Source organism: Calidris pugnax, unplaced genomic scaffold, assembly GCF_001431845.1.
Source record: "Calidris pugnax isolate Ruff unplaced genomic scaffold, ASM143184v1 scaffold18, whole genome shotgun sequence".
Taxonomy (NCBI): Eukaryota; Metazoa; Chordata; class Aves; order Charadriiformes; family Scolopacidae; genus Calidris; species Calidris pugnax.
In genome coordinates this window covers 2,205,163-2,220,845 of record NW_015090812.1, presented here as the reverse complement: position 1 = coordinate 2,220,845, position 15,683 = coordinate 2,205,163, and the positions used below count along the sequence as shown (strand labels likewise).

At 39.2% G+C, this 15,683-nt stretch overlaps 1 protein-coding gene across 1 annotated transcript in view; it reads right to left on the bottom strand.

Moving 5' to 3' along the window:
- Positions 1 to 12,874, bottom strand: part of OMA1 (OMA1 zinc metallopeptidase) — a 20,335-nt gene extending 7,461 nt beyond the window's left edge. Inside the window, exons 1-7 of the mRNA XM_014938927.1 lie at positions 12,680 to 12,874; positions 11,206 to 11,734; positions 10,545 to 10,773; positions 9,336 to 9,509; positions 9,133 to 9,240; positions 6,848 to 6,976; positions 2,847 to 2,921 (exon numbers count right to left, since the gene is read on the bottom strand). Of these exons, the coding sequence (XP_014794413.1) occupies positions 2,847 to 2,921; positions 6,848 to 6,976; positions 9,133 to 9,240; positions 9,336 to 9,509; positions 10,545 to 10,773; positions 11,206 to 11,714 (1,224 nt within the window). The 5' untranslated portion in view covers positions 11,715 to 11,734; positions 12,680 to 12,874. The remainder of the gene's footprint in view (positions 1 to 2,846; positions 2,922 to 6,847; positions 6,977 to 9,132; positions 9,241 to 9,335; positions 9,510 to 10,544; positions 10,774 to 11,205; positions 11,735 to 12,679) is intronic.
- Between the last annotated feature and the right edge of the window lie 2,809 nt (positions 12,875 to 15,683).

Genomic DNA, 15,683 nt, shown 5'->3' with positions numbered 1-15,683 from the left:
AAGAAGAAATTACCAATTGATTATAAGAAACGGAATTTCCCAATGCAGTTTAGATTGCTGAAAAACAGTGCTGTTGTGAATTGCTTTAACACTATCTTTTAAAAAGAAAAAACTAGGCAAAAAACAATCTATGCTATTATTCCGTAGTTAAACACCCCGCTATTTAAAGAAATAATAAACAAACTAAGACTACAAACTTGGAACAGTTCTCTGTTCTCAAGCTACCAGTGAGTAGCACATCAAATTAAGAGAATTCCCGAGTTGTTAACCACTTGGCATTCCTCTGAGAGGAATTCTGAAAGAAAGAACAGAGAAAAGACTGCAGATTGATGAGCAATTTCGTGAATTAGCTTAAGTTCCTTGTAGTGGGGTAAAATTTGCTCCCTAATGTGATGGAACAGAGATGTGAAGGAAAAAGCAGGCTGCAAAATCTACAGAGACCTACCATAACCAGGGCTATTAAGAAATCTTCTACTGGGGATCTGACATTCTTTCGAGGCACAGTTATTTGAGGTGTATTCAATCCTACATCAATGAAAGAGACAGGATAGGGTGGAGCATTATCTGTTTAACAGCCTAGGGCCAGCTACCAAAGCAAGAGAAGTCAGGACAGTTTAGGGTCCAACACTGGCTTACAAAATGGCAAAAAACAGAAAAGAATGGGTAAGAACTGTGATGCTTTCACATCTATACCAGGAAGTCCATTCAAGGGCAAAAGTACTATTCTTTGATCAGAAATTGGACAGAAAAGAAAAAAACCTAGAATTGCATTATCTTTTCCTTGTCCTTTCTTAATTTTTCCTCATTTCATAAAACCTTTAAGGCTGAGAGCTTTGTAACAGAAAATTTCTGGAAGGGTAAAGATAAGCACGATGCTAAAAGAGCAGATTGTGAATCAATACCAAAGTAGCTCGTGAATCAATACCAAACCAATTCTGGCAATGTTCCTACCAGCTACAGTAGCTGGTCTAATAATAGGTATTATATTGTCCTGAAAATCATTTCAGCTTCAAAATCATTAGCATATGAAACACAACAATATTTGTAACAGAATTGTTACTACAAACCCAAGTATTTTATTCATATCTTCAGAAAAAGAGCAATTTCAACTGAAGTAACATTCAAAGGCAAGCACAAAGGTAAAACCCAGCAGAGGTTTGTTTGGGTTTTTTTAGGATTTAAACCCTTGTTTCTTGCTTATGCTGGATCTGATACTAAGTACAGATCTAAGTCCAAGAAGTACAGTTTCTTCACAGTGAGAGACTAGAGAGATAAAAAGGCTCCTTTTGAAATCTGGCTTTTCCCTCCAGCCTCTGAATATCTAATGACCATTAATATATTGTAAACATACTGTTTTAAAAGGCGTTAATTATGTGAGCAATGAAACAAAAAGACACTGATATTGAACAACAACCAAGCCTTGGGATTCCCTTTAAATATCTGAGGATCCAGCTTCAAGGCAGGTCTCAGATGAAGGGAAGTCAACACTTCAGACAAGAAGCCTCCAACACCTCTACATACCTTCTTTCATTTTTATTCCACTTTTGGGATATTAACCTCACCTATCTAGTGAACATCTACTAAAACCAGGAAGCCTTCAGCCCCTGCTTTCTCATCCTACTCCAAAGAATGTTTAAGGTAAAATGTAAATGAAAACACCTCCTCCATTGTCTTTTGGAAGAAAATTTCCAAGCCTATTTTTCCAAAAAGTACTATTTTCCATTCAGCTGCTCTACTGTGTTAGAAAATCCACCAAAATAGTCTCACAACCTGCTTTTGCAAAGTACAGAATTTCTGTATATTAATCTAAAATATTCAGCCCAGCCAGTCCTCCTACCCCTAATGTTGATTTTGATTTATGCCATTATTTAGAATATTTACTGCATTCGTTCTCATCAAAGGATTCATGAATTAATTTTTTTTTCTCCTTTGAAATCAGCAAACACCTCAACATTTTAGTGTTCCCTCTGCCGATAAATCTTCAACTGTTGTTACAGTTTGGAACTGAGAAAAACTCAAAGTGACTGTGAAATTAATAAAAAAAAAAAGGAAGAAGAAATTACCAATTGATTATAAGAAACGGAATTTCCCAATGCAGTTTAGATTGCTGAAAAACAGTGCTGTTGTGAATTGCTTTAACACTATCTTTTAAAAAGAAAAAACTAGGCAAAAAACAATCTATGCAAAAAAAAAAAAAAAAGAGGATAAGAAAGTGGACACTAAGTAGTTTCTGACCAAATTGTTATCTTATTTCAGCAAGGCCACATTTATTTAGACCAAATCTTTAAATACGAGAACAATGTTGATTTGTTTTGCAATTATCAGCAAACACAGAAAATATAACCACACTATCAAAACGTTCTTAAATTTTACTGTATTGTTATGAGAATAGATACTATAGATCAGATCGTTATAGGTGCATAACAAGAGAGTAAAGCATTCCTCAGAACTTCTCACAATAGATGGAAATTAAAAAAACAAAAATCTAAAGGTCAATTTATAGCTTTACATACAATTAACCATTTCCTACTATCTGGCATTCTCCTCTTTATAAATATGTAGCTTTTTTTTTTTTCTAACTACATAGAAAGTATACTGTGCAGCTATTAATGCACAACTTTATAAATTTCAATTTTACTACATACAGTTTAGCCAGAATGACTTTGTCCCTACAAACTGTTTTATTTCTCACTGCTTCATTAATGTCCATATCTTCAAAACTTTGGGAACTCTCACACACAGTTTGCCTCTGTATGAAGTGTGAGACTCCCTCTGATTATAATAGAAACCAAAAAATGTCTGGTAAATTGCTAATAAAAAAAAAAAAAAAATCACTTGTAGTTTACCTTTGCTGCCAACTGAAGTCCGACTTTATCAGCTTCAGCCTCCAATGTTCTGCTGTACGGTCTATCGAACATAAACTGCAAAGAAGAACATCAAAGCTTTATTTCTTGGTTTTGAATAGCTACAAAGCTAAAATATTGTAGCTATTTTTCTAACCTTCTCATAAGAAGAGGTGTTTATATATCATGTTCACATTGCATGCAATCAGTATTAATTTTCTTAATGCAATCTTTAATTTCCTATCACTGATCCCGTATTCAGTGGAAATCAATTCAAATTACACATATTTTCATGGTCCCTCTCATCAGCCAGTCTCACCGCATTTTGCGGCAACTAAAGAGTTAATGCCAACTTTAAACCAGAATTTTTTCACTTCACTCTTTTATTGGCATTAAGATTTTTGTTGTAGTAACAGTATGTAAAAAAATTCCAGTGGTTTCCTTGAACTTTTATGACAACTTTCTTTAAGCCTGCTATGATCTATTTTGTATGGTAAACAGCCATATGGAATGTAGCCATAAACATTTTCATGCAGAATTCACTCCTTTGTCATGATTATTCCCCTACGCAAGATGCAAATGGACCTTAAGAAATCAAACTAGAAAACGTAAACCTGACCAACTCTTCTCCCTTTTTTCTAGGGTGTGACATTGTGTTAGTGCATACTAAGAGCCAGTGGTACTTTTCTCTAAGGGTTATTTAGTCATATGAAGCGGGATCTTCTGGCACATACAGTTCATGTAGATTTGGGCAGCCTTGCCCTTGTATAACAGGTTACAGTAAATGCAAATCAGGACTTGTTAAAACATCCTGCTCCTGTGGAGATAAGGAACATTCTGGTCCAGGCATCGATTAGAAAATATCAGCTGAAGAATGGGGATGTGATTAGTGAACAGGAAGAGGCTTTATCAGCTCTTTATCTACTTAAAGAAATATGCCCTCCTTATACATTCCAGAAAAAAAAACCCCACAAACAACAAACCCAAACCAAAAAACAGATAGAAATGAAGAGCACCAGAAGAAGTGGTCCGATCCTTTGAGTACCTAAAGATATAACTTGTAGCTTCTTTCTAAAGTATTACTGATAGTTTTTCTTTACTAGGCCAAAAATAAAAGCCAACCAAAGCCCTGCAGGTCTTTTCAAGCCAAACACACTGGTTTACAAGTAAGCATAGACAAGGTCACTCTCCGAATTCTTAATTTCCTTACAGACCTTAAGCACTGCAATTACAAATCTATTTTTACAGTCCTCTGAAGATAAAGTCATTATTTGAAGTGGAATATATATTTCTACTGCCTTGAAAAGTGCACTGTGTCTACCGGAGTGCATATATTTACTAAATGTCTAGGATATCCCTGGCTAGTCTGTCATATATTCCTGAAGCACCATTTCCCAGTTAGCCAGATAAACTATTTGTTCAATTATTAAACATTTCTCAGGGAAATGAAACTAGTAACAGGACTACCCAAAGCGCTAACTAGAACTGAGGCTAACACAAGCAGGCAATTTCCTATTTCTTCACTTACAACTACTTGTTGTTTTCTTCTCTGGCAGGTTTACAATAATTTTTAAGAAGAAGGGGTATCATCCATCTCTAAAAAAGATTTGCAGAAATTTAGGAAATCCGAAATAGAATGCATGTGTCTTAATAGAACATCTGGAAAGAATCTAGTTCAGAATTCTATGCGTTTCTTCTTCAGATCTAAAATTAAAACTGCAAGATAATCTGAGTCTCTTGAGAAAACTTGTGCTCTCTTTCACAGGGTGCTTCTCGCCAATAAAGTCTCAGCAGTGGTCATGTAAGAGGGTCTTGAGGCACCTAACATACAGTACTATTCATCTGCTACTGAAAAATGAATTTAAAAAAAAATCTCTCATGACTGCTGGAATGAAAAATTAGATCTTCAAACTGTAATCTAAAAATCTTTCTCAGAAATTGGACATAATAGAGAAGATGGATTTGATTTTTCAAATCAATTACGGAAGTTGTCTGTGTATGTTAACGAAAAGGAAGTTTCAGGTAAGCTGACTACACAAAACCACCATTTTTCACATGAAATACAAATCTGATGGTCTCAGGTGAACAAGAAAGGGAATACGAAGTACTGTAACTATACATAGCAGTGTGCAGGACATCAATAAAACTCAGAGTCATGCTTTGTGCCATTCCAAGAATAGTTCCTAGGCTTTTGTTCCCATATAAAATAACTGCTGCTGTAAAACCAAAGCCAACACGTGTCAGTTCAGAAATACATGACTGGAGAACAACCATGAATGAATCCCAGAAGAGAACTTAACAATTTCTTAAGGCAAGCAAACCCACTAGCTTTGAAGAAAAAAGTAGAACTGGAGCTACAGCATGCCAAAAGGCCTACGAAGAGTCACTGGAAATTACTTATAGTCAATAATAAAAAATAACCAATAGTCAGTAGGTAAAAAAGTTAAGCCTCTGAGGACATAAAAGAAAAACAAATACTGAAACAGAAGCAAGTATCACAACATGGCTTAAATAACCCTTTCACAGAGCGGGATGCTAAAACTTTAGAAAGTAAAATACAGTTATGGAAGAGGAGGAAAAGAAACATTGTGAGAAAACATGCAGGGTCATTTTCACACAAGCTCAATTGGCAAACACTGAATGAAAGAAACAGACATTGCACTCCTGGGTGACTAATAGAAACAAAAAATTCTGTTCAGCGTCCTTGGTATATGGGCTGAAAGCTTTGCCAGTCTTAATCACTTATTCATTCTGCATTACTTATGGATATGTTTAACGTTACTGGAGATGAGTTTGATCACAGTTTTAAAGCAGGACATTACTATACAATATCTCATATATGACAGATCTTATGTATAGCATACTAGGATTTTCAGCTTAAACCCAGATTACGTTTGCAACCTAAAGCACAACTCCAATCCACAAAGCCAAAATATCAGTTGCCGTTAGCCTGGAAGAGGAGAAAAGATGCTGACAGGGAGTTAAGTCTTTGCTGTCTAAATTACGAGCAGCCTCAGGATTGATTCACACTTTGCTTTTTCCAAATTCAGCTCTTCAAAATGCTGGCTAGCATTCATCAATGTATTGGTTTCTTAGCTACTCGTACAAATATCCAAGCTCTTTAGAGAAAATTTATGTTCAGAATCCGCACGTCTACCAATTAGCATAAGAACTACCAAAACAGATTGTTTATGTTTAATTTTATGGTTTTGAGGAACCAGGGGAAATCTCAGGAAAAGCATCAAGAGAAGTCAAAGAAACCAAAGAGCTCTTTCACTTAAATCTTTCAGTTCAGATTCCAGTTTTATGATGGAAGCAAAATTTCTTTTAAAAACCCCCACTTTTTCAAAAAAAAAAAAAAAAAAGAACAAAAAATTGTCTGACGGAGTAAAAACCCCCACTTTTTAAAAAAAAAAAAAAAAAGGATCAGTAACTGTCTGGAGGCAGAGTGTAAATTAGACTGTTGAAGAAAAATGGCACCACAAAGCCTCTGCATTTTACTTTATTGGAATATATGCTGTCTGAAAAGATTATTTCTGTAAGTTTTATTGTAGCATGGTTTATATTTTTAAAGAGTGTTTAGATTCTCAGTTTTCTTATTTTACCACTAACAATGCATTTAAAGAAACCCATACATTTTATTTCATTTAGGAACAATTTAACAGCTACTCAAAATAAAAACATGGCACTTCAACATATACAGCTTTAAAGGATGAGCTACATTTCAAAAAGACAATCATCTAACTTCATTGGCAATCAGGTACTCACAGCCTGTTCAGCGACAGAGAGTCACTGAGGGGAATCTAAAGTTCTTCAAGATGAGAAGATGCAGATTTATAAAAATATATTTCATTCAAAAACATACTCACATATAAATTTTTACTTATAATAGTTCCCCTCTTGCCCTTTTCCCCAAACATACTGTTTAGTGGTACTATCTCCCCAAGATTAAAAATGTTTTTCCATGGAACTTGGGGTAGAATAACACGAAACGTCAGTCTTACCTCCTGCAACTTGCTCTGAATCCACTGGCCAACAACTGCCAAACTATCACGGGGACAGATGGCCCAAATCATAGTGAGAAAGATGAGCGAGAGAAAATCCAAGAAGTGAACCAGGCTGGCTTTCTCTGCCTGCAAACAGAAATTGTCTCATTTTCATTCCTTACTCTCTGACATTTCTTGAGAACACAACAGAATTTGGAAACACTGTAAAAATCACTGCTTTTTTTTTCTATGCAGCCACAGGGACAGGGCAAGCACAAGCTCACCTGCTTACACAAAAGTTTCAGTTGTATAAAAGGTACTTTAAGTCTAGAATGCCACCACACCTTGGCAATCTCTCAATTCGAGAGATTCAAAGCCTGAGATAAGATGATGGCAGCATGCACAGAGTTCTTGAGTAAAAAGGCCATGAAACACCTCAGTTGGAAAAAGAACAACAACAAAAAATCTATAAAAAACCTAGAAGACTGTTCTTTACATTAATTTGAGAAGGTATAGACATCATTTAGACAGGACCACTAATGGTATAAAGGGACACTAAGCATAATATATTTACTCTTTATTTTCTGTTGCATTCCTTTAGTTTCAGAAACTAAAAGATCTTGAAGAAAGAAATTTAAATTCTTCTGTTTTCCAGAGCTCTATTTGACATGCAAGAAATTGATTACAAGCCAGATTATGCAATACTTTTTTCTATGCCAGTTGGGTGACACAGGTTCCATACAAACAAGGTAAGTCTTTTTTATTATAAGAAATGTTTTGGTTTTTTTTAAGAGTTTAACAAGTTAGTTGGCCCAAGTGAGCCCAAGAAACTATGATGTGAACTGTTGCTTATCCAAAATCATACAAGGTGCAGTAAAGCAATTCTTCTGTATTTCCACTGCCTTTAAAAATGTATTTACCCATTTCCAGATTAGCTTCGCTATTTTAGCAGGATCTTTATTTTTACAAGGTTATCTGAAATAACGTGGCCAGCAGGACTAGGGCAGTGATTGTTCCCCTGTACTTGGCACTGGTGAGGCCCCACCTCAAATACTGTATCCAGTTTCAGGGCCCTCACTGCAAGAAAGACATTGAGGTGCTGGAGCATGTCCAGAGAAGAGCAATGGAGCTGGTGCAGGGTCTGGGCCAGAAGTCTTAGGAGGAGCGGCTGAGGGAGCTGGGATTGTTCAGCCTGGAGAAAAGGAAGTTCAGGGGAGACCTTCTCACTCTCCACAACTACCTAAAAGGAGGGTGAACTGAGGCTGGGGTCAGTCTCTTCTCCCAAGGTACCGGTGATAGGACAAGCGGAAATAGCCTCAAGTTGCATCAGGGGAGGTTTAGGATAAATATTAGGAAAAATTTCTTCACTAATGGGGTTGTCAAGCATTGGAACAGGGAAGTGGTTAAGTGACCATCCCTGGAGGTATTTAAAACACATGCAGATGTTGTGCTGAGGGATGTGGCAGTGCTGGGTTAATGGTTGGACGCAGTGATCATTAAAGTCCTTTTCCAACCTAAATGCTTCTATGATTCTATGTCTTCTCAAACTGATGGACAGGTAATGAATACAATTTTTAAAAATGACATACACAGAAAGAAATCAATTTGTAAGCAAAGAAGCATTTTCTAGCGAATCAAGCCAATCTAGATCAGTATCTGGCACATCTTCTTTTGTCACAATTCTACCTACGAAGCACAAAAAAATTATTCCATCCATCCTGTTCAAAAGGCCAAGAACTACCAATTTCAATATACACATATCAATCACCTGTAAATGCAGAATCAAGCTCCAGCCATTCTGCAGTTTGGCATTCTACAACTGTATGCTAGTATAAGGAAAAGATTTCATGTATAAGGAAAGATTTCATGTATAAGGAAAGATTTCATGTATAAGGAAAAGATATCATGTATTTTAGAATAATTTATTGAAGTATATCCACTTCTGTAGATACTAACGAGTCTAGGAGTAACGAGTTGCTGACTACCTCCTAGTCCCTTGTGTCTGTGCTACAGGAGGAGAGGGATCTCCAGACCAAGTTCTAAATGACTGTTAATAGTGGGCCATAATCCATCTGTACAGTTATGAAAAGAGCACTGGCAGCCTTTGTGCTAACACTGACTGCTACAGGACTTCTGACAGCTGTTAAGTACTCCAATAAGGATACACTCTATCAGAATACTCATTTCAAACTCATCTTTTCATTAATTACAAAGAGTCACACTGAAACTTTGGTTGGTAGTGATAGGAAAAAATTAATTAGAATTCATTTAAGAATTTTAGACAGCTTTCTTTAAATACTTACTGCATGTTCCAGCACAGCATGAGCTATTTCATGTCCCAAAATGAAAGACAGCTGATGAATATCAGAAACTGCATTGAGCAACCCAGTGAAAACAAACACTTGGCCATTCTGTAAACAAAAAGAGAGTGAAAATTAAGTAGAATACACATAAATAAAATGCTGTTTCAACATTACTAATAATTTTTGTACTGGGCTGAACTTACTGGAAGCACAAAAGCATTTACACCTGGTTCGTCTACCACATGGATAACCCACTTGAGTGCTGAGACCTGTGGGATGTCTTTATTGCTTTCAGATAAATGACCAACAACTCTCTCCACAACCTGGTAGCGCGCATCTGTCTCAGGCAACATTTTATTTTTGAATTCTTCCATCCACTGAAAAAAAAAATATAAAATCACTGATGGCCATGCAGAAGAAACACACAGTAAACGACTAATTGGTAAACTAATTTAGCAGCTACATGCACCCTAGTTAAATCTCAGTTTTAGTACATTTTTCTTTCATATAGCCAAAGCAAATATATTAGATTCAGGCTTTCAGACACACAAGTTAAGGATTATTGAATTTAAAAGGAAGTAAACTGACCACAGATCAAAAATAAGTAGTATAAACTTGGTCTTACAGTCTCCTGTATCTGGTGTTTCCCTAATACACAGTTAAGCTTTCTATACCTTCTTGAATTTCCATTTGAATTCATAGTTTTTATCTATCTGTACATTTCTGTTGTAATTTGTAATGTGGGCAATTTTATACAAAAGATGTAATTTGAATATATCCTTGTACTTCTTTTGCTATATTCTTATCTCACATTGTCTGTCCAATGGAATAGTGACATTTGTATATGGCTGGATTATCAAGCTTTACTGACTTCAGAACCAAAAATCACAAAACTCAAAGGTACAGAAATTAGTAAAATAGACAGTTTAAAAGAAAGCAATTAAAGAAAAATTAGCTGATCCAACAGAAAATAAGAAGTATAATTGAATGCAGGTGGAGTAATGCCTTAGAAAGTGACAGCTTAGAAGAAAGGACCTTAAACAAGTGCCAAATAATGCTCAAATCAGCATAGAAAATTAGATCTGAGCATGTACCTATTATCTATGCTTTTATTGCTTCTACCAGATTTTTGTATTTCTTGTTATATTACAATAACACAGTTAAAAACGTTTGTTACATACATATAATGTATTCTTTAACCATCATATGTCCCTGAATGGTTTGCTTATGGAAAAGGAACTATTACAGAGGATGGGGACAAGAGGAGGGGTTGGCTGATGGGGGTGCTCTGCACGGTTCTGAGCATGAAATTCAGAACAAATTAAGGCAAGCGAACCTGGTTGTGTCCACCTCATCACTAAAAAAAATCATTAACAATTTAAAAGTATTTAGATTTTATTAAAAAATCTTACCATATCATATTCCATCTGAGACAGTTCCCTAAAATGCTCTTTTCCAAACACCAACAGTCGAGCGCGCCCAGTGATGGGTGTCTCCTCCAAGTGAGTAAAATAAAACATGACAAATAAAACTCCTAAGCTACTAAAACCCAGGAGTATCTTCCATTTATTTTTCCTTGCACTTTCTTTAAAATGTTCCCGTTTATTAGGAGGAAGTGCTTTCCACCAGTTTCTTATGCTCCTGTAAGATACAAACATTGTCAACTTAGAACATAGTTAAAAAGGAATTTGTTAGTGTCTGTCCTTGCTGTATTCTAGATTACAGTCTCACCTCATGTAAGAGTTTATGAAAGGTTATACTCTAATTGGCTTCTACTCCACTCCATTTCTTCCCTCCCAAATGAGAAGGAATGTCCCTTAGTGTTCATCTCCCTCTACCACACGTAAACAAGAATGAGAAGAGCAAAAGATACATCGAACACCTCTGATAATGGAAACAACTTCTTGTTGAGCAAACTGTCAGTCTAGGCCCCAGTCCTACAAAATTTTGCAGATATTAAAATGAAAAGGCTACAAATACACCTACCATTTTCCAGAAAAACCAACAAACTCATGCACACATCTTTGCATAATGGAGTCTTACATTGAGAGAGGAAGTAAGATGGTATTTTACCTGCCAAGAATGATAGCAAATAACTTCTGAGCTGGCTTAACAATAATCCAGAAAAGAGGAACTGGTGCAGCCTGAAATGGTGGTGATGTGCGAAAAGACCTGATGACCTGAGTGTTCCAAGCAGAAAAACGATGTGGGAGTTGCCCTAGAGAACTGTTCTGGAGGGATGTGGTCTTCTCCCCCAACAGCTGAGAAGGTTGGAAGCAAAACCGTTCTGAATTGTGGTGTGCATTCTTGTATACTTCTGCATTTGAGACATTCAAAAGACACCTCCATCCTTTACCAGTGAAGTTTCTACAGGAGTCAGACCTTCCAGTCCAAAACCAGTTTCTAGTATTTCTACTCAAATCCAGCCTTTGGCATTTTTCTCGTGTACAACTGACTTGAGTTCGGCAACATCCTGAGTAAGACCTACAGAGGTTATTGCATTTCCCCTGCTTGGTGAAAGAAGCCAAATGAAAGAAAATACAGTTCCTGCCAGGCAACTTTAAACCACAGATGATATTCATAACTTCTTTGGTTGGTTACCCTGAAACAAAAAAAAAAAAAAAAAGAAAAAAGAAAAAACAGAGGTATTAAGAAAACCACCCAAACAGGAAACTCTGAGATGTTTCTTCATTTCATCTGAACAGATACTATGTATTTGTTTGCCAATAGTTGAATTGCACAAGAATTGTCACAGTTACAACTGCATCCTGTTGCAGTTTTAAGGTACTAATCTGCTTTTGACTGTGAAAAAGTCAATGTCTTGTATCACTGAAAATAAAACTGTGATTATTTTTTTTTCCTTTCACTTTTATTACCACTAGATCAGAATGACTGCAGGTGTCCCTAGTGGAAGACACGTGTGCACCACCACCTTTCCGTGCTGGGCTCTTTGCCACAGGTGCCACTCATACACACTGAGGAAAACCTCAATCTATTGAGTATTTTGCCAATACTTTGCTTTTGAGTGCAGGGTGCAGATCTGCTGCAGCCCGGCCTGGAAACACGACGACTCCAGGCAGCGAAACCAAGCGTCTCCCAATCGGTAGCCCCTGACTCAAGGAGATGGAAACACCTTCTCACCGGGCCGGGCAGGCCTCAGCACCGGTCACCCCGCCCGAGGGGCCTCACGGCGGCATTTTTACCCCTGGTTCTAGCGGCGGCCTCGACTCCCCTCCTCAGAGCCAAAAGCTGCCGGCTCACCCCGGCCTTGCCCTCGTCCTCCCCTTCTGGCAGCGGCCCCGGGGGCTGACCTCGGCTGCCGGCCCTCAGCGCCCGGCATCCCGCACACCAGCAACCCCCCGACCTCGGTGCCGGCGACTATTGTGATATGGGCAGACGTGAGGAAACGGGAGGGGCGGGGGGGAGGGAGAGAGGGAGAAACGTGTCACTCTGAGGGGCCCGCTTGGAGCGGAGAGGGGTGGGGGGGAAGCGGGAAGAGCTCTGGACGTCCTTGGGATCTCCTCCTCCACCGGGCTCCCCTACTCACCACGCCGGGAGGCGGCGGCGGCGAAGGAGGAGGAGTCAGACCGGGCCGACACGGAGCCGCCGCCGATGATACCGGGCCGAGGCGGGGACGGGACGGTCCCGGCGCCGCCCCAGAGGCAGCTCCGCCGCCGCGCGCGCCCCTTCCCTCAGGCCGCGGCTCTCGCCTCGCGAAGGCCCCGCCCGCCGCCTCGAGCCCCGGCGCGCGGGATGGGGGAGGCGGCCGGGGCGCCCGCGGCCGCCATTTTGTGTCAGTCAGGGCGGGCGCGGCCCGGCTGTGAGGGCAGGAGAGTGGGGCTGTCCCTTCCTTCAGGAGGCGTAGAGTTACGCTTCTGCTGACCCTTCCCCTGTGTTGTCTTTCCCCTCGGTGCTGCTGGGAGGTCTCGGCGCTGCGCTGCCTCATCTCACGGCGGGGGTTGGCCCCGATTGTCCCTGGGCCTGGTTGTTAAGAGGTCCCAAGTCAGATCTTCAGCATTCAGCGCTCCTGAGTGTTCTGCCTTGGGCTTGCTTGCTGGTTTTGGGAGACCTGAAGTCTCCAGGTGCTTCCTGGTATCAGAGAGGGCTGATGACACTCCTGTGGAAGGGAGCAGCCAGCTCTGCTGCGACAGTGGTAGGTGGGGAGGTGATGTTTGGCTTTTCCCAAGTCTGAGAAAATGGAAAGCTGCTAACTTAATATGTAACTTTTGGCCTACTCATCTAGCTGACAGAATGTCCTGCTTTGAGTGATACGGGACTAATTTTCAGTCATTTTCTTTTTCAGTGAAGTCTTATCTCATGCACTTTTAGAACTCTTGAGTGTCTGAATTTGTGAAAATACTTTCTAGCCAGCTGTGGTATGTGGAATTCAAGGTCTTAGTGTTTTCAAGCCTTGCCAAGTTTAGGAGTGAGGCCTGGGCACTTGACCCAAGCTCCAAAAGGATTATTTCATACCATGAATGTCACATTCAATATACATTAGAAAGTTTGCTGAGGGGTTGTCTCTCTCCCTTGATGACTGCCATCCTGAGAACCATTCAATATACATTAGAAAGTTTGCTGAGGGGTTGTCTCTCTCCCTTGATGACTGCCATCCTGAGAACTTGCCCTGGTACCAGACCCCTGAGCCCTTCCCTTCTTCCCAAAGCCATGGCACACTCCTGGGAGTGCACAGCTTCCTGATGATGTACTTGGCTGAGTATAATCCTTGTATATTTTATATTGGTATCAGTATCAATATTGGTTCTTTAGTATTATTAATGTTAAATACTTAGTTTTGTTCTATTAAACCTGTTTATATTTCAACTCTCAAGTTTTCCTTGTTTTTTTCCTGATTCCCCTTCCTGGGTTGGGAGTGGTCATTGGGTGATAGCACAATTGTCTAAACAGCAATAAATTGTGGGTTCCTCAAACCATAACACAGAAGTACAGCTTAAATGATGTGATCTGAAGAACAGGTTATATTTGCTGCATGGAAGGGTGAGGCTGGGATGTGTGGCAATGACAGGGCCACCCAGGTTTCATGCAAGTCCTGGGGCTTTGCATGTAAACAAAGGCCCTCTCGTTGCAAAAGGTAAAGAAACGCAGATCTTTGCCTTCAGCAGCCACGTACTCTGTGTATGAGCACAGACAAGTATTGTTCAGTGTTTGCTGAGATACACTCACTAGTCCATCCCTTTTTATTACAGAGGTTCTCTCCCGTGACAGTTCTTAAGCACTGATGCCAAGGAAAATACATACTGACCAGATCTTGGAGTCCAGAGAAGAGACCTTATGTAGTGACAGGTAGAAAGTCTGTTTTCAGTAGATACAATTCTTTTAAGGGTGCCCAGCCTCCATTACCATAAGAGGCACGAGGAGAAAAGTCTTGAAGTCAATTAGCACGGCATTGATTTTTGTGACTGTCAGCTCCAGTCACAAAACCAGCCGAGCTGTAGCAGCAGAAAAACACTTCATCCAGTCTCAGGCTGGTGTGTGTCCCAGCTGTGAAGAAATGAAGAGCTGAGATGGAAGCTCTTATGAATGTCTCATGATGCTTAATGTTATTTATTTCTTAGACTTGTATTTGCCTGCTTTTCTTGCCTTCTTTATCTAGAATTCTCCATTCCTAAGCCAAGCACGAAGGCTTTCTACCTTATCTCCTGTGGAGCAAACACTATTCTTCCACCTCACAAATTCTCCGCTTTATTTCAAGTCTACTGAAAATGGTTTGGTTTTTTTCTTTGCATATTTCTTTTTACTATTATTTGTTTCTCTAGTTGCATTATTTAACACTGTCTGCATAGAGGTTATAGGAGCTATTTCTGCATTCCTGACTCGCCTAAATTCCTGTTAAACTCAAAGGATGTTTTGAGTGTGCGAGGATGGGGCTAAAAATTGTGTTCTACGTTCTGCACTTCTAAAGTCTCCCCAAGCAGCATTATTTATAAGTAAAGCTTCAAAGCAGCAAATACAGCACAGGTAATTACAGGATCTCTCTGTCAGATATCAACACTAAATGTCTCTCTGTATGAAAATCTGGTAAACAGTTGAGCAATTGGATAGTTATACAGTGGTGTTTTTTCTCTAAATAAACACAGAGTTAAAAAAACATTCTTACTAGTCATTTATACCAGGGGTTCTCTGGAATTTTAATGAATATATACACATAGATATTTTTTCTTCTGAGGAAATAAGAAAGTTCTATGCTTTAGAGAGGTAGGTTAAGACTTATTTTGTAGTTGAGATTTTGCTTTCTAGCCTCCTCTTCGAAAAAAGACTGTAATTCATATTTCTGAAGAAGGGCAGAAGGCAAGCTTTCTTGCCTTAAGACTGCATAAGACCCACTTAGAGGTCATAAGTGATGTATAGGTTTTCTGATGAACCTCAGCGTGGCACTGAATTTCATTGCTGAAAAACTGACCTGTAGAGTGAGTTTGGATCATGAAGCATTTTCACATCTGTCTTTTTTTTTTTCCAGAGATGAAATGCATACGAAACACCTGTGAACTCTGTCCGTGGTAGGATGGAGCTCACAGAGTCATTTATCATTC